The sequence below is a fragment of the Anser anser genome, assembly GCF_964211835.1.
Source record: "Anser anser genome assembly, chromosome: 1".
NCBI classification, from domain to species: domain Eukaryota; kingdom Metazoa; phylum Chordata; class Aves; order Anseriformes; family Anatidae; genus Anser; species Anser anser.
The window spans coordinates 38,591,485-38,609,690 of NC_139720.1; the positions used below are offsets into that span (position 1 = coordinate 38,591,485).

An 18,206-nucleotide genomic window follows, 5' to 3' on the forward strand; every position below is an offset into this window, starting at 1 on the left:
ATTCTGCGACCGTTGGGGGAACAAGTCTCTTGGAGCTGACCACAGTCAGTAATTACTAGTTCAGGGCAAGCGCTTTATTTTGATGCTGCATCTCTTCTGTGCATGTGAGGTCTGGTACGTGGGAGTCCCGTGTTCCAGAAACCTAAGTTTTGTTTTCCAATTGAAAGAACTTGGCTTCGTGGTAGTGAATGTAGGCTAGCCAAAATAAATAGAAGGTCATAGTATGGGCTATTTTAAGTCTTAAGTAGGATACCAGGATTCTGAAATCATATAGAATTTGCCACCGTGGATTACATCACAACTGTGAAGACGCGGGGCTTGCCACATCAGATGAATCGGTTACCCATTTAATCTGTTGTACTACCCAGTTAGGAGATGGGCAGGATTCAGCTATCAGCAGAACTGCAGATTGCAGGATCACTTCAGCCACCTTCACCGATATTCTGCAAGGAGTAAAATGGTGATAAAGCAGTTGTTATCTTGCTCAGCAGCAGTTTGCCTACATGGTGAGTTGGTTTCTCTGTTTGTTAGTCTGCCTGCTGTCTCCAGTGCCTTCCACTTCGATGAAAAATTTGTTCTGTGCTGAAAAATTAAAGCAGCTTTGTTGCAGTGATGTCTGTGTTTAGCGAGCGCAGGATGTCCTGAGTTACTTAGAAATTGTCTGTGTATAACCTGAAACGCTTGACTTTGTACTTTCAGTTTGTGCTTAATCTCCGGGGTGACGGTATCCTGGTGCAACTGGTCGATGCGCCAGGATAACCGTCAGCATCAACGTTGCTCAAAAACTCAGAGCTGGGAAAACTGCCTATCATAATGTGTCTGTAGGGACTTGGCTGTGTTTTCCTCAGGTATTTCCAGTTGTGAGAGTTGAAAAGAAGAGAGAGATGCGCTGGAATGAGCTTCAGGGAGGGGCAGGTTGCATGCTGTACGGCTCATCCCGGGGCAAACAGAAAAACAGAAAACAGAAGTTCGGTGGTGTTGCTGGCTTTCAAAGGAGCTGAGCATGTAAGCTTCAGGTTCTGCCAGAAAACGTTTGGGCAAGTAAAGGTAGTGCTACTTCTGCCATTATTTGGGGGTGTTTTAAATGGGACTTAATCCACAGCTTGTGCAGTATCTTTTAAAGCATGTTTTTCCTCTTCGACATAACCCAGTCCCCAGTATTCTTCATGAAGGAAATAGTGAAATAGGCTGCTTCAAATTTCATTCTGTGCTCGCTGCTTGTTTTTGCGTGGCAAAAATTCACTGTTCACAGGCTAAATGCCAGATGTAATTAGACACCAAGCAATATTGGACATGGTACGCAAGGGTGGAAACTGCGAAGCACAAAGGATGTCAAATCTGAAATTAAATGAATTCATATTTAGTATCACTCTGTAAAAAGCTTTGAAAGGACAAATAGGACAGGAAACATGAGGGTCGGGGGGAAAGATGGAAAGGGAGTTGCAGAGAGTGGTCTGTGTCCTTAAACGTTTGACACTGATTTTGTTTCCAGATACGCGAGGTCATGGAAAAGATTAAAAATCTTCTAACATTTTTCAAGAGAAATCAGCTTTAAGGCGGTGTGGTTCCTGCATGAAGCCAGTTGTGGAGCTGTACCAAAATGGGGTTGCTTGTTTTGAATGTCACCGCTGTCCCCAGGTACTGGGGAAAGAGGTCAGCCTCAGGTGGAGGCATTGGTTTAACAGCATTCAGGCCAGCAACCTAAAGCAGAGGATGAATCTGGTGTTGTATTTAAAAACAAGTAATAGAAATTTTTTTCTCCATACTCCCTAGGTTTTTCTTCACACTTTTCTATTTGCAGTACAGAATTTCCTTTTTTTTATTTTTTCTCCCAGTTGAGGTAGATACTTTTAAAAATAAAAATTAAAAAGTCTAGACGAGGCAGATGCTAGAAGTGTAATGGGTCTGTTCCTGCACAATGTGGTTTTAAGTGTTACGTATCTTAATAGCTTGGGAAGAACAATGTTTCGTTTTTAAGGAGTTTTATTAGAGGGGACAATATTAACATGCCTGGAGGAGTGGAGAAGGGGGAGCTTTCCTTAATCCTGAGCAATTTGTACATATTTTTGCATAGATATAAATAATTTGTTGCCATCAGTCCTGACAATTCCTGAACTCGAAGGCAGCAGCAGCGAGAGCCCTTCTGGGCTTGGGCCAGCTGTCTGCGGAGAGCAAATTCTACCTTTAGGCTGCAAATTCAACAGGCTTCGTTTCAGTCTTAGTGGAGACTTGATGGGGTTTCAGAAAGAAAACCATTTAGTTTCATCCCACTTGCTGCTTTAGTTTCAGGCTGCTTCCTTCCGCCTGGGGGAAAGCAAAGGGGGGCGCCGTCAGGTGGAAGGAGGACCTTCGGCTCTTCGCTACCGCTTGTTCTGCTTTACACAGGTTATTTTCTTGGCAAGGTCACGGTTTCTGTGAAGGGCACTATTTTGGGAGGCCTTCAGGTGAACTTCTGTATTTCTGTTGTGTGGTCTGGTGCCGGTCATTCTCACAATGAGAGCACTTTGTGATGAAAAACGCCTGGCATTGATGACCCTAGGACAGAAAAGGACGTGTAAGTTAAATAATTCCTTTCTTGTCTTCTACATGGCAAATGTAAGTCAAAGGATGGAAGAATCTGAGTTAGAAATAGCTTGTGGGGTCTGTTCCTTCAGAAGTCTTAAAAACTTCAGGAGAAAACACTAGCCACTCTTCTAAACTTTTCTTGCTCCCATAAACACTGGTATCAGCAGAATACTTACTTATAAGTTACCGTGTTCTCTTCTTAAGATGTGTCTGATAATCCTAGATAACTTCAACTTTTAAAAACCGAAAAGAACCTCAGATGGCAGGAGGTTCATCTCCTGTTTTGTTACTGTTATGATTCACTGGCAGGTAACTTTAAATAGAGAAAAGCTTGTGAACAAAATGCTGCAGCTAAAAGAAAAAAAAAAAGAAAAAAAGAAGAAAAAAAAAGAAAAATTGTGAAAATATCTGAGATTTTTTCTTTTTAATATAATAAATGTTTGTCATTCTAACTGTCCCCCAAGCAATAACTTGAATTTATTTCACAGAAGTCAGCTATGAAATTGAAACCTTCCTCGGCTTGGTGCAGAAGACAGCCCTTATGTTCAGTGCTCCCTCTGCTCCCCTCCCACCGCTGAGCTTTTGCCTTTCAAAAACGTAAGGGTTTATCCTAAGGCTGTCAAGTACAACTAATATCCTATTTTTTTTCCTTTTTGTTTTCTTGATTGATCTGAGCATTAATTACAGAGTTAAGAAAGAAGCAGGTGTTGAAAACCATTCATATAAATTGTATTTTTAAGAGTATGGTAATGAAACTTCAGATTGAATATAGCCTTTCTGTTTGTTCTTGACAGCAAACAGCTGTGAGAAGCCTGGAGTTCTGCAGCTCTGAAATGTTCAAGTGTCATGATGCTGGTGCGGCTGGAAAAAATCTTAAATAGACTTAATTTTTGAGCTGTCTGAATTGTCATGATTTTAGCGGTGGTGTTGGCTAACTTGTTTCAAGCATAGATAAACCATGGCTAACACTTGGCAATGGTTGTGGGACACATTTGGGGAAATGTTTTAGGAATCAGCAGAGTTTGAACGATGAGGTTTTCATCCCTGCATTGTTACTGAAGAAAAAACAAATGTGAGATGCTAGGCGTGCCAGCATCATCAATTCATGTGCTATTTCATGTTTTAAAAATTATTAAGGAATTGAAAAATATTATTCTACTTAGTATGCTAAATAGAATTCTTGACAGAAATTAATGAAAAAGGTGAAATACCCCTGATGGAGATCCATCCATCTCTGAATGAGTTTGCAGTTTTCATATGCCTCCAAAAGCTGCAGTACTTTTGTTGGCTTGCTTTTGTCATAACACACAACATTTCCACCAAAATTGATGTTAAATGTAGAGAGTTTGATAATACATATCTTATTTTTACTCTACCTTTTTAATTAAGCATTTTAAATCTGAGTAAGAAATAAAAGCACAGGGGTGTTCTGTGTTGTAGTTGCTGGGATTAAAAATAAATAAAAAAATTTTTAATTGTATAGACCAAACAAGAAACAGTCTTTGAAAACAATGGATGCTGACACTTTACGATTTAAAAAGTAGACGCAGGCTTCCAAATTGGGTGACGGAGAACTCGATGGGGCTGAGAGCAAGATGCAGAGGATCTGGCAGCGTGGCAGCTCGGGGCTTTGAAAGGCCGCTTTGTCCTTGGAAGAGAGCATGCCCGAGAGATGGGTTTCCAGCCTTTGCTTCTCCCTGCCTCTTCTCAAGTGTGCTGCGCTTCGGGGTTTTTACTTCCCTGACTTTCAAAGGAGATGTGCTAGGAATAACTGGAAGCAGAAAGTAGCCCCCCACAGGTAACTTAACGTTGGCTTCTGCAGCCGGAGTGTGCGGAGCTTGGCTCGTGCCAGTTTTTAAGTCAGCTGTGCAACTCTGAGCTGATTTTGGCGGGGCTACCAGTCAGCCTGAGCACAAGGAGGGAGGTTGCTGCTCATCCGTGTGCCTTTCGGGTCACAAGAGGAACGCACACGTTGTTCAGACCATTCCCGGCCCAGGGCCGATGGCAGAAATGACAATGTTGTTAGAAATTTCAAGGGTTTGACTGTGGGATTTTAATTTTACTTTTTATGTTATTATTTTTAAAGTGTTGACAGTGTTTTACAGCGGAGCCTCTCCCCTCTTTGACTTCTGAGAGAGAATCACTTGTAGCCTCTGCAGTAGTGCTGGTGGTGCCCGCTGAGGGGCTGTAGCATCCTTACCCCACCTCCCTCCCCAAAATAAGGTATCTTATTTCTAAACGTCTAAGGCTCTGCTTAGTCTATGAAGGAAGAGACATGCTTTACCTTACCAATCCAACTAATAAGTCTTACTGGATTTATGGCAGTTCCTAATTTTCACTCCTGTTCATCAGGTATAAACAAGTGCAGGTCTTGCTTTGTCTTTCCTGCCATTTTTGCCTCGCAATGCACCGACGGATGTGTTGGGAAGAAGCACAAAATCCTCTCCTGCCCCTTCTCCGTCCTTGCATGACTGCACCCCGTGGCCACTGATGCTTCGTGAAGGGGAAATTACAGCTCCCAAGTTTGACATTGTAGACATAACTGAGAAGATTAACTTTTACGGTTGTGACTGAAATTGCCTACTTCTCCTCGTGTGTGTAAGTTTGTGTAAATATTTTGCAATCTGGGAAGATTTAAGAAAATCCCAAATAGAGTAAATAACTCTTAAGCAAAACCCAGCTTGTAATTGAAAACAACTTGTTGGAGAATTCTGTTACAGCTTTACGTTTAAAAGAAGATAGATGCTGTAAATCTGTGTGCTTTCATTTATCCATTAAAAACTGCATTTAGACCATTTAAGAATTCATGTGTAACCAAAGCAGGGTAGTCTACCGTACGTAGTCAAACCATGGGAAGGCTTTAAAACTTTCCTAGTAAAATATCAGGGTAAATATCACCGCAGACACCTGCATTAGTGTGATTTCCATGTGATTTTTTGTTTGTTTACTATATAATTCTTATGACTACCTGTAAGATTTGACAGATAAAACACAGTCCACCAAAAAAAGTGGGTAATTTTTTTTTTCTTTCTGTTTTCTCTCCCTTCCTGAAAGTTTTCTCAGGTAATTTGTTAAACTAAGTAAAGCTTAGTATTAGTGAAAGGGCTGGGTTTTCTGAACACTGTCAGAGGTCATCCTGTTGTCATCCTGTCCCCAGCTGGCTCAGGTACTCGCTGGTCTCTGCTGATCTGGTTTTGATGTGCTAAGTCAACAAAAATCTGACCTCACCCAAAAATCTATGTGTACTCAAACAGATTGGGTAGGGCCATCACCGAAACAGAGCCTGTGTGTGTTGCAAAGGGATTGATCTTGAATACAATTGCATACAGTTTTGTCTAAGATCAAGAAGGCTTGTGGCTAAAGGGCAAATAAATTATATTAAGGGTACGTGACTGGCTGCAAGTTCCTGATCCTAAATACCGTTTGGGCACAGGAGAGAGAGAACCCGTGTGTTGTATATGCAAATAGCCGTGTCCGTAGAGCACTTCAGAAAGGTTGTCCTTCTGTGCCTTTGTGGAATCTGCGTCTTAGCTTCAATTTAAATACAAGTAGTAAACTATTTCTTTTTTAATGTTGTATGACCAATGTACTCAAAATATTATGCTCAGTCCTTGTCATCCTTTTCCGCCAGCTGGGAATAGCTCTTTTGTGTCAGACTGAAGTAATCAGTCTAGTATCCTGCTTCTTACAGTAGTCAATAGGAAATATATAGGGAAGGGAATAACAATAACCAATATTTTATGACCATTCCTTAATGCCCATCCAAGAATCTGCAGCTCAGAGACTTCTTGAGCCCAATGGGAAAACCTTGAGTTTAAAAGCTCATTACAGAGATATTGATTTATTTTTCTTCCTTGCATCTGTCCAGTTACTTTCGGAACCTATACATTTTTGATACTCATTCCCATAAGTTATCGTAGATGGCAAAGTTTAACTACACATGGCATGCAAAATGTATTTTTGTGTGGTTTTTGAACCTGCTCCATAACGTAATCTGCTGTTCCCTAATGCTTGCATCTGGAGTAGTTGTGCTTTTGTTATCTTCTCCACATCATTCTGTACTCCTATTTTCTGCCTTTGATTATCCATGCCACTTTTAGTATATTTTCTGGCTTTACTACGTCTTTTTTTTTTTAACTGGGAAGGGGGGTCACAGTTGCACACGACTGAGTATGTAGGTGCTCTGTGGATTCATACAATGCAGTTGTATTTTAGTTTTTGCTCTTCTAGTTCTTTCTGACCAATTCTGTTTCATTTGCTTTATGTTGGTAGCTATCGAGCTAGTTTATTGAGTTGTCGAGTGTTTTCATGACTCCATGACAGATCTTCTGTAAGAAGTAAAGCACTTTTGCTAGGTGTGTTATTTTGCATTTTCCAGTATTGTATTTCTGCTGTCCTGCTGCACAGTCCCTCTATAATAAGAGCATTCTGCAGGTGTTACTGCGATGCCAGGACCAGGGGTGAGCTTGGGACTACGTTACGTTTGATGCTGTGCAAAACAGAAAGGTGCTTTAGCTTCTGAAAATGCTTTTAATTGAACCATAAGGCAGAGGTCAGCAGATGGATACAGAATCGTGGCAGTACTCTTGGTGGGCAGAGTTGCAATGGTTTGCACAGACACCCTGAAGCTGGTAAGAAAGTGGCTGAATAACATGGTTTTGTGAGAATTTAGCCCTTCTCGCCAGTTCAAGAAGCAGTGTCAAAGAAAACGTGAAGAGCTTGCTTGGCAGTTCTCCAGACAGCGGATGGAGGCTGCCAACTGCTGGCCTGGTGGCAGCAGGAGTGGAGCTTTCAGTGGTAAATGCAAGAGGGCAGCTTGTATGAGAGTAGTCCAGGCAAAAAATAAAATAAAAGTGAAAGCAAGCAATTTATGGTTAATGCCATGGAGCAAGAGCCACGAGGGATGCAAAGAAAGGGCATGTGTTAGCCATCCATACAAGGTGACGTTTGTATGTGGTCAGTAGGATGAGCAAGAGGGCCTTGAGCAGAGTAAGTTGTGTGGCTTCCTCTGTTTGCCTGCCCTGGTTTGTTTCAGTATGTGCTAAGGATAACGGGAGATAGGCAATGGAAATGCTCGGGGAGCTCGAAGAGATGAGGCTGGGCCTAAGGTTCCCCGTAAGAGGCAGCCTAACTGTGGAGACCTCACTTGACGTAATGATGCCAAAATAAAAAGGCCATATGTATTTCTGTTAGTTTACTAACTGGTGTCTTGAAAACAAAAACAAAAAAACATTTTTTATGTACTTTTCTAGTTCTAGGTCAAATGATTAGTTCTGTGACAAGACAGCATGACACTTTGAAGTATGACAGAACCCCTGATGCCGCAACAGAGGCTGGGAATATTAATGGCCAAATCTAGGTGAGTGATTTTAGCTTTGACGGTTCCCTGGTTGTTTTGTTTCTTCCTCATTGCCTTAGTTCCCATCGCAGCTTTGAAGCAGCATGATGGTTCTCGGTATTCTGAGGTATTAATATTAGAATATATTGGAGATGAAATAACAAGTGTGTATGATTGATTTTGATTACATTCATTTTCTTTGTCTTTCTTGAGACATGGTAGCTATATTTCAGACTTCTTCCTATACTACATCTTTTTATTTGCAACTCTATATACTTCTCCCAAACTACTTTGCAGTTATTTTTTTATTGCCTATTCAGTTTACTGTTGATTTATCTTTATGGTGAATGCAAAGGATGTCACATTACTGTCACAGTGTGCTGCTCTTTAGTTGTGTTACGCCTTTGTCAAAAGGTTTTGAGAAATCTAAGACTGGGCGTTATTAAGTGTGAGCATCTGTGCTTGAAGGCTAGTAGATGCTTCTGTTTTTCAATTTAGTGCCGTAGGGACCAGAGCTTGAAAACCTTTGCTGCAAATTTATATTGCATTCGTTGTTAATCTGCATTACAGCTGTTCTCACACATTGCTCTTTTTAACAGTGTTATCACAGAATAAATTGCTCTTTTTAACAGTGTTATCACAGAATAAATTGGGTATCGTCAGTCGGGTGATAAGACCAACATCTGAACATCTATGTAGTGAGGCATGGTGGGGTGCCAGGGTAGGAAACCAGTAACAGAAGATGTTCTGTATCTCCCTTTCCTAACAGAACAGGCAGAATTCTTCAGCAAAAAAAATGAGTAATTAGTCTAATAACAAGATACATGTATGGAGACTGTTGAAAGCAGTCTGTAATTGAGAGGTTGATTGGACTGATTAAGAAAATTGAAGGCTTCTCTTCACTGTGCAAGAACAACCAACCAGTTGTGTGTAGCATAGCTTCCTTCTGTTGTAGTAGAAGCAGACAACAACCTAGTTCCCTGTTGGGTTGCGAAAAAAGCTCTGACAAATTAATGCATCTTTTTACACTATGGCCAGGAATGACATCAGAGAATCCATTGATTTTTGGCAATGTCGGGCTGTCTGCCTCTTTGTTACTGGATTAATCTAAGCCATGTTGTTAGCCTTTCTGTTAAGTTCTTCATTTCACCTCTGCAGGGCTTTGGTGGCCACTGACAGATGTCTGCAGTCTCTAGGGTAGCAGTATCGCTTTTGCGTGGCCTGTCTGGTCAAGAATAGTTAGCTGAACTTCACCATCTGCCTTGCACCTTATTTTTCAGCAGGCTAAAGTGCTAATTGGATACTACTGTTGCACACTAATACAAATGCCTGGCTAGAAAGTGAGTCCCAGTTTTCCTAAGATGAAATCTGATTTTTCCCATTCTGTCAGAAGTTCCGCCTTGCTTCTTCTTGACTCCAAGTGTCATACCTGTTGTTGCTTACTAGCTCTCTTCCAAGATTTTGATCCACTTTTCATTTGTGTAGTGGAAATTTTAATTCTTATCCAATATACAGCTCATGTAAATGGGTATGTTTCCTTTTATCTGACCTTCTTAAGAATTTAATATTGATCTGTAGTGGGGTAGTAAAAGGAGAAGAAAGTTGTGAGGCTTGGTTCTGTAACAGTTTTATCTTACTGCTCTATGAAAGCTTTACCATACATACAAAAATCTTTTCAGTTACAATACCAAGAATATGAAATATCTTTTTTCTTAATTTAGCCATGGAGTTAGTTGAGTATTTTCTTGTTTTATAGTAAGTAGACTGTATAACACAATTTAATCCAAAGGTAATGTAATAGGAATAAAAAAAAAGGTAGTTTTAAAATATTTGTGTTGAACATGGAGCTTTGTTTCCCTTGCCTTTGATTAGGTAGCTGTATGTACTTTGCTACGTGGGAAGTATTTTAAACTGGAAGCACAGAAGTTGAGCAGAGGGCTGCCTCCAGGCCCCGAGTGCCTCCACCCTCTATTGAACGTACTGGAGCTGCCCAAAGCAGGGCAGCTTTTCAGGATTGCCCTGCGGGCTCTTTGTGTTGCCTCTGCCTGGTAACCTGCAACCCTGGGCTGGGACGGGAGTCAGCCAGGGCTGTGCTCAGCAGCAAGCTGGAGAGTGCTCGTTTAGGTGGAACTGGGATCCAGGTAGTGCCTTACATAAAGACCTTGGTTTAGGAGAGAGAAGAATTGCAACCAATATTTGTTCTTTTTCTTTCTTTTTTTTTTTCCCCCTCAAATGCTACTATGGGAACTAAGGTGAGAAGTTCAATCAAGTTCAGTGGGTCTGTTTGGTAGTAACATCGAGCTGAACTGTTGGTAGGACTTTCAGGGCTTAGCGCAGTCACTTCTCAATGCCAAATCTCACATAGCTCTTAAATATTATTTTTTATCATTTCTGCCTGCAAAATTCATCATGAAAAATTGTAATTCAGGCAGAAATTTGTATTGTGTTGTTCTGTTGATGATGCTCAATTTTTACTTCAACTAAATGATCACCGTGTTTGGTTGTGGTTTGCTTTTTTTCTTTTTAATTTAGAGATCACATGGTCTTCTAAAGAAGTCATGGGTAGCTGTTGTAGCTGTCCAGATAAAGAAACTGTCCCAGATAACCATCGAAACAAGTTTAAGGTAAGCACTTGGTGTGGTATGCTGTGAATTATTTTGTTGCTTTCTTGCAGGATAGGTCTGTGATGGAAAACACTTAAACGAAAACAGGGAGAGAATTACCTAACGGTTAAACCATTACAGACCTGCAGGTGTCTGGCTGCAGGTTTCCCTTTTTTTCCCTTTGAGACTCCTTTCTTACTAGCAGTGACGGGAATTCTTTAGACAGGTTTTGTCATGACAGTTTTGATCTTCAGGTGGGAGAAGCAGCCCCATGTTTTTGGTCTGTCCCAGTTTGAGCTGGGGGCCCAATTAAACGCTGTTACCTCTGGGAGGTTTGGGACCATATGAGGGGGGTCACAGGCATAATGCAAGAGCTATTGGAGAGCTGTGGTTATGAACCTGGAGGTGGGGTCAGCAATGGAAGACTTTAGGACCGCTGATTTTAGTTGAAGATCACGGTTGATTTTATCATTTGGACAACCTTTTTTCCTTTACTTGAATGAACTTCATTTATATACGTGCTTCTGTCCCTTATACCCCTGGAATTTATAAGCTTGTGAACACTTGTTCATGTGCTTAACGTGAAGCTGCTGAAGTCAGTGCCTTTAAGTAAACATACCTTTGCGTAGTCACACAACTCGGCTCTGCCTCTGTGCTCCAAACTGTCTCCGTGAGCTGGCAAAGGAATGTAGTGCTTCCATAGTGAAAAATGATTCATGCACTGCCTGAGGGCACCACTGAAATGAGCTTTAAAACCATGGGAAATTCTGGAAATATTTAATATTATCAGTACGAAAAGCTGAAGGATAAAATATTTTTGTGTTCTTGCTTTTTATGCATTTGACTTAGCTTTGTGTAACTAGTTCCTACTTTTCTCCTTGTAGCATCTCTCCATTGTTTGTGTGGGTCTCTGATTGAGCAGCAGGGGGGAGAAGATGAAAGAATGTAGTTTGCAAAATGAAGACATTTGGCATAGGCTTCAGTGGCAGATGAAACTATTCTTAATTCTTTTTAAATGACTAGTTTTCAAGTTGAAAACGTCTCTTTAAGGAGTAAAATTAATTGATACCATAGGGAAGCTCTTTTTGTAGCCTTTTTATTGAGTAAGAAAGAATCCCCCTAAAAGCAGTGTTGTGAGATAAAACGCATCTGGGGGAAAATACATGTCAGGATTCCTTAAGGGGTGCAGAAGACCTCCAACTGGTGTAAAGGCAAAAAGAATAAGAATATAAGCTTTATATGCATCATGTTTTCACACAAGATAACCATAGGGTATTTGAATTATTTGTTGACATTAAAAAGGCAGGAAAAAAAATCCAAAACAGTCTGGCGATTCTGCACAGTACAACGCCCTACGGATATGTGAAGGTAGCTTTATCTTAGAGACCCTTCTCCTTTTTCATTCCTTTTCCCAACTTTAAGTGGGGTTATATGACAAAGCAAATAATTTTTTTTTTTGAAACAGTGCTCTGAAAAATTTCATTATCTGAGGTATGCCTTATCTATGTGGAAATACTAGAATATGTACATACAGTCAGTTTAAAAAAATCATTAAACTTACAAATCTCTTTTATTTTAAATATCACCACGGATTTTGCAATGATGTTACTTAGTCTCACTCATTGCTTTTAAATATGTATTATTTTAATTCTGGGTTGGAGGAGCAAAGGAACTGGTTTGTTGAGTTTTTTTTAAACTTTTACCTCAAGGATCATAACTCAAATGATGGAGCAGATGGAGCGCATTAGTGGAACATTAAGATCACAGTAGTAGTACTGGTGCTCAAAAGAATACTTACCTGATGCTGTTGAACTTCCTTTTTGTAGGTTATTAACGTGGATGATGATGGTAATGAGCTGGGTTCTGGCATAATGGAACTTACAGATACAGAACTAATTTTGTACACCCGTAAAAGGGACTCTGTAAAATGGCACTACCTCTGTCTGCGTCGCTATGGCTATGACTCAAATCTTTTCTCTTTTGAAAGTGGTCGAAGGTGTCAAACTGGACAAGGTATGTAGAATTTTTGTATACAAAGATGTTTAGAAAGTAATTTGATGTTGGGGGATTTATTTATTAATTTATTTAAGGTGTACTTACTATGTGAATGCAGTTTCTGGAAAAAAGTAAGTTGGATGGTCTTACAGTAAAATGAGGATTCGAGTTGCTTATAGATTTTGGTCTGGAGTATTCCATGGCTGTATGTGTTGATAGTTCTGGTCAACTCAGAAGGTGGTTTTGACAGGGAAATTCTTCTGTCTCAGCGGTTGACTTGACTTTCAAGGAAGGGTGGTGAAACCTGGAACCATGGGGGAATCTTCTCAGAATTCTGAGTTTTCACTATTTTTACATTTTTAAGAGACTAGAGCGCTGGAATGAACTGGATATCTCTACTCTCTTATGGTCTTCACTAACACACTTGTTTCATCCTCTTCCTGAAACAAATACTGCTGATTTATTTCAATGACATCATTCTCAAATTTTTATAAATTTTTGTATTCAGACTGCAGACTCCAGCTATGCTTAGCTAGTTTCTATGTGGCTTTAACCAGAAAGATAGCTACCTTTCCAGTTGCCAGATCATCCCTTACCTTGGCTAAGATAGGCTTTTCAATCTCTATTCACTGCAGCAGTCCCCAGTGGTGCAATAACTGTATTGGCTGAGGTCTGCACCTCATTTTGCATCTTCCTATCATGATGCAGCTCTATGTACTTGAAATTCTTAGGTATTGATACGTTGTGAAATTAAGTTGCATTTTTATTTTCTTACCGATTTTTAGCATTTACTAGTGTTTTTAGAAATAACAATATTTGCAATTACAAAATATTTTTAACTTCACTGTAAAAAATCAGGAACATGAAAGAACTTGATCATAAACAAATTTGGTCAAGCTTCATTGTCCAAGCAGAGGTAAGGGCAGATGGTTATTTTACAAGAAGAATTAAGAAAGCATTCTTGATTCAGCTCCTAATAAGAAATAAAGATGTTTTAAAATGTTACAGTATACTGCATATCAAAGTAAATTTTCAGACTTCTGAGGAGAAAATCATGATCTTTTTGTTTTGAAAAAAAACCACCACTTTGATTTTTGCAGGTTTAATTTACTGTTTCTTTTAAATGTGTAAAATAAATACTAATAAAATTCAATTGAAAAGACAATTTTGAAGGTTCTTCTCCACAGCCAAGATTTTCCACTGACTCTAATTGACTTCTCTGCTTCCCTCCTAATTTCCGTTTTTTTTTTTTTTTTTTTAAATAGAGAAGATTAAGCAGACTGTGTGAGCAGCAACGCTTTCTTCCCTCTTTTGTTTCTTGCCTTCCTTACGTAATATTAAATACTGTGAATATTGAGAAAAAAGAAATCTGGCAAAAAATGTTCTCTCTGCTGCCGTTTTGCAATGGAGCATTGTTTCTGAGACCTATACTAGTATTTGTGGGCAAGTTGCAAAACTTCATCTTCAGCTGGTGAGATGACCAAGAAGTTTTTCATTTGAGAATATCCTGAATATTGCCTTACAACTGATGGAATTAGTCAATATTCTTGTTTGTTGTTTTCCACTTAATCTCAGATATTTTATATTGGTATATTGTCAGAATGCACTGGTGGTAAAACACCAAGTTTGTGCGAGGTATTGAAGTCCTTAAAGATATGATTTGGGAGCACAGCTAAAAGATAATTCGGGATAGGGAAATTAGAAGAATTACTGTGTTTCCATGCTATATACACCACAGATCATATTGTATTTATTGCAAATGTATTTAATAAAAAATCAAGGTTCCACAAAGTTACTTTTGCTTGCACTTTTAGTGCCAATTCAGTTTGCCTCATATTTGAAAGAATTAGCAATTTGGAAGCACTTTTTTTAAAGAGAGGGGACAAAGGCAGCTAGCAGTTTTTTTTTTCCCCCATAAAGGTTTAAGGATCCAGTGTGAATTTCTGGAAATACAGGAAAAATTAAATATAGGCTGTTGTACTCGAGCTGGATTGTTGGTTAGGTAAAAGTGGTAGAAGCAGCTCTACAGCTGCTGTGTTGCAAGCATGAAGCTTATTCACTGCACCAGCCGAATATTAGTTGTTGATCATCATTCCTCTTAGCATCATTCCTCATTTGGTATGCTCCCAGCTAGGTTTTGTGAGCTTCTGCCGTGTGGAGTGTTTCTGATAATTCTGATCTATCTCAGTTCTGTGTCCGTAAATAAAGTTATGATGGTAGGTAGTTGCCAGCATATTAACATAATTGCACTTACAGAAATAGCAATATAGGTAGATAGTTTTTAGTAAAGAGTGTAATTTTAAGACTGTAATACTCATTTAAAAAAATGAGCACCTGCACCCACGTTTAACAAGCATGTCAACTTTAACTTCATGCTTTCAATGGAAGAATAATCCAAAGCTGCGACTTTGCTTGTGAGGGTAAGTTGGGGCGCTCCCTGCTGTTTAAAAGCAAAGTGGCACAATACACACTCAAAATACACGGTATTGCTGCTCACTTTGTGCTCTGTGTCTATCCTTTAGCCTAAAACAATTGGTTTGTTACTGTCTGTTTCACACAGTTTGTCTTACTAGCTTTTCATTTTAATCTTCTTAAAAAAAAAAGCAAAAAACATTTGCGCAATGTTTAAATCCTTCTTTCCTGTTGTGCTGGTATCTTATTCTTATGGTAGTTTAATAGAAATCTGGTTTAAGAAACGTAACCTTGTAGCACCACAGTAATTTCATTTAGTGTATTTTTTTTTTTTTAATTTAACAGGTACCCTTTTTATCCACTTAGACAAAAACGCAACTTGCTGTTTGTGGCTTTTTTTTTTTTTTATTCCTCATTTAGCCCTCAGAACGTACTTTTGGTGTTAACTGAACCAATTTTCTGTTCCTATTTAACTTCTGGTGCATGGGAAAATTATTCTATCAGATAAACACTTGAAAGGGTCTCATGGTATTTGTATGTCTTCTGTACAGTAAAGATTTCTTAACTTTTTTGCTTCTTTAACAGGTATTCGTTATGTGGATTCCAGTTTTATTACCTGAAAGCTATATATATTGTAAGGCATGTTTCTTATGTTAAAGGATTTTGATTTTTTTTCTTGTGTATTTATAGGAATCTTTGCCTTTAAATGTGCCCGTGCAGAAGAGCTATTTAATATGTTGCAAGAGATAATGCAGAATAATAGCATAAATGTGGTAGAAGAACCAGTAGTAGAAAGGAATAACCATCAGACTGAGCTGGAAGCTCCAAGAACCCCTCGAACGCCTACCAGTAAGTATGGTTATACTGTCAAATGACAAACCTGAATTTAATGTGGTACTTAGCTTTAAAATAGGCTTTTTCTTTTTTTTTTTTTTAATTACTTAAAGATTTAATGCAAATTAAATGCTATTTTCAGCTAGGAGGTTAATTACCAGCAATGAATTATTTTGAGGTACTTGCTGAGGATTTGCTTTCCAGAATCTCAAGTCCTGGGAGCAAAATGTTTGTAGACAAGTTCTTCAGCTTTAAGAAGTAAGCTTTGGGAACTTAGTTCTTGCACAAGAGCACTGTTTAACCATATACTTAATTCAGTTGCTTTATTATACATCACCATATTTTACTTTCATCATTTCTGAGAAATCTTAATATTAGGCAGTGCTCCAACCTTTTTGTTAGGAAAAACGTAATGGTAATATCACATCTACAGGGGATTTGAAATCTTTTGCTGTGGGTAGATGGATGGATAGAGTGAAGTCTTACCAAAACTGCTGGAAGATTTTAGGTAATCCCAGGCAGATACCAAGACATCTGAAACTAGAAATAGCATGTTATTGATGAGTTCAGAGAAATAGAAGCTTAAATAAAGAAGTCGTCGTCCATCCTGTTACTGCCCCCCCCCCCCCTTTAAAGGGATATGTGTTGTTAATGTGTTCATGGTAGCAAAAGGAGCTGGACGGGGAGTTTATTGAGAAAGCTGTAGTTATACACCTAGACTTCAGTGGTTGCTTCAGACATGTTTCCCAGTAAATACTGGGATGCTCTACTCAGCAATTTGCTTCCCCTTTCCTCCCCCCCCAGCAAAATTGCCTTGTGAATATTTAAACTGTTTTACATATTTTGACGTCTTGTGAAAATTGAAGATAAATATATAAAACATATTACTCATATATAGTAAAATGTTCTATTTTAATATGTTTTTTCATATTTTCTAATTGAATCAGCTCCTGGGTTCAATGCACAAAGTTTACCTAACGGCTATCCCAGATACCCATCTTTTGGAGATGCTTCATCACATCCTTCCAGCAGGCATCCTTCTGTCGGAAGTGCACGCCTCCCCTCTGTCGGTGAAGAATCAACACATCCTCTACTTGTAGCAGAGGAACAAGTGGGTATATTCTTCCCCCTCCACCCCCCAATTCAGGCTCAACATTAGTTGAGGGTTTTTCACTGTTAATTCTGTAGCATTATGTTTTCATTTTTGTGTTTTTCAGAGTCAGGTATAATGTATTTCTACCACACCTGAGCTACTACTTAGATTTGTTTTTCCTCTTTATGATGCTTGGTAGGACAGATCACTGAGGAAGTGTAACTACTTGAAATTTTTATACTTTCGATGTCTTTATTTGTATATAAATGTATTTCCCTATACTCTTCTCAAAAATTTCAGAAGCTAATTTTAAACGCCTAAGTTGGACTTCACAATGAGAGATCTTGGTCAAAAACTTATTTACATGTAAGTCTTCTGTTTGGCAAATCATGGAAAAATGAGGTTAAAAGCAACCTCTGCAGTTCTCTAGGTCTGCTTGTGAAGTTAGAGGAGAGATTGCACAGAGCCTTGTTTGTCATGCTTTTAATAAATAGTACAAGCAAGGTGATCCTACAGTGTCTGAGCTGTGTTCCTGCCTTTGACCACCTTTATTCTGAAAGCATTTTTCCCTAATATGCAATCATTTTTTTTTCCTGTTACAGCTGGTGTCTATTGCCCCTTAGCCTTTTGGTGAACATTTCCAGAAAGGGTCTGGCTCTGTCTTCTCTTTAACTGTCTAAAAGTAGTTGAAAGTGACTATTAAATTGCTTCTTAGTCTTCTCTTACGACTGAAGAGAGCTGTCTCTCTCAGCTTCTCCTTGTATATCACTTGTTCCGGCCCCTCTAATCATGGCCCTCCTCTGGACTCACTCCAGTATGATGATGTTTTTCTTGTACTCGGAGCCCATTACTCCAGATTTGGTATCAGCAGTACTGAAATGAGGATAACGACTACTTTCCTTAACCTACTGGCTGTGCTTTTACTAACACCAACCAATAGGCATTTGGTATTCATTGCTGCAAGGGCCCACTGCTGACTCACATTCAACTTGGATCCCTGGTGCTTTTCTGCAAGGCTGTTCCCAAGTCAGTTGGTGCCCGCCCTGTACTGTCAGTGCTATTCTGTGCCTGGCTCTGGGCTTTAAGGTTGCCTTGCTGAGCTCCGTGAAGTTTATGTGAGGTTATTTCTCCAGGCTGCTGGGATCCTTCTCAGCGGAAGCCCTACCAATCCGGGAAAACCCGAAAACTTTCTGAAGGTGTGTTCTATCTCACCCTTCCTGTTGCTGATGAAAATGTTAGTCAAACGTAATAAAATGTAATCTGGCTTCAGAAGATTGTCATGTGTGACAAGAAACAGTGTTGAAAACCAGAGAAGGTAGCCAGAGCAGAGATCAGTGAACCATCTTTTGGGAAGGCATTTGGTAGA

The 18,206-nt window shown here is 39.3% G+C and overlaps 1 protein-coding gene across 4 annotated transcripts in view; it reads left to right on the forward strand.

Moving 5' to 3' along the window:
- FRS2 (fibroblast growth factor receptor substrate 2) overlaps window positions 1-18,206 on the forward strand; it is a 55,981-nt gene that overhangs the window by 29,156 nt on the left and 8,619 nt on the right. For 2 of the 4 annotated variants that reach the window (XM_083824646.1, XM_083824645.1), the window contains exons 2-6: window positions 7,818-7,924; window positions 10,436-10,527; window positions 12,333-12,519; window positions 15,604-15,762; window positions 16,695-16,858. In XM_083824646.1, the coding sequence (XP_083680772.1) occupies window positions 10,462-10,527; window positions 12,333-12,519; window positions 15,604-15,762; window positions 16,695-16,858 (576 nt within the window). In that variant the 5' untranslated portion in view covers window positions 7,818-7,924; window positions 10,436-10,461. Of the gene's footprint in view, window positions 1-3,051; window positions 3,163-3,198; window positions 5,164-7,817; window positions 7,925-10,435; window positions 10,528-12,332; window positions 12,520-15,603; window positions 15,763-16,694; window positions 16,859-18,206 lie in introns of those variants that run through there. The other 2 variants (XM_083824644.1, XM_083824647.1) reach the window with 2 other exon arrangements.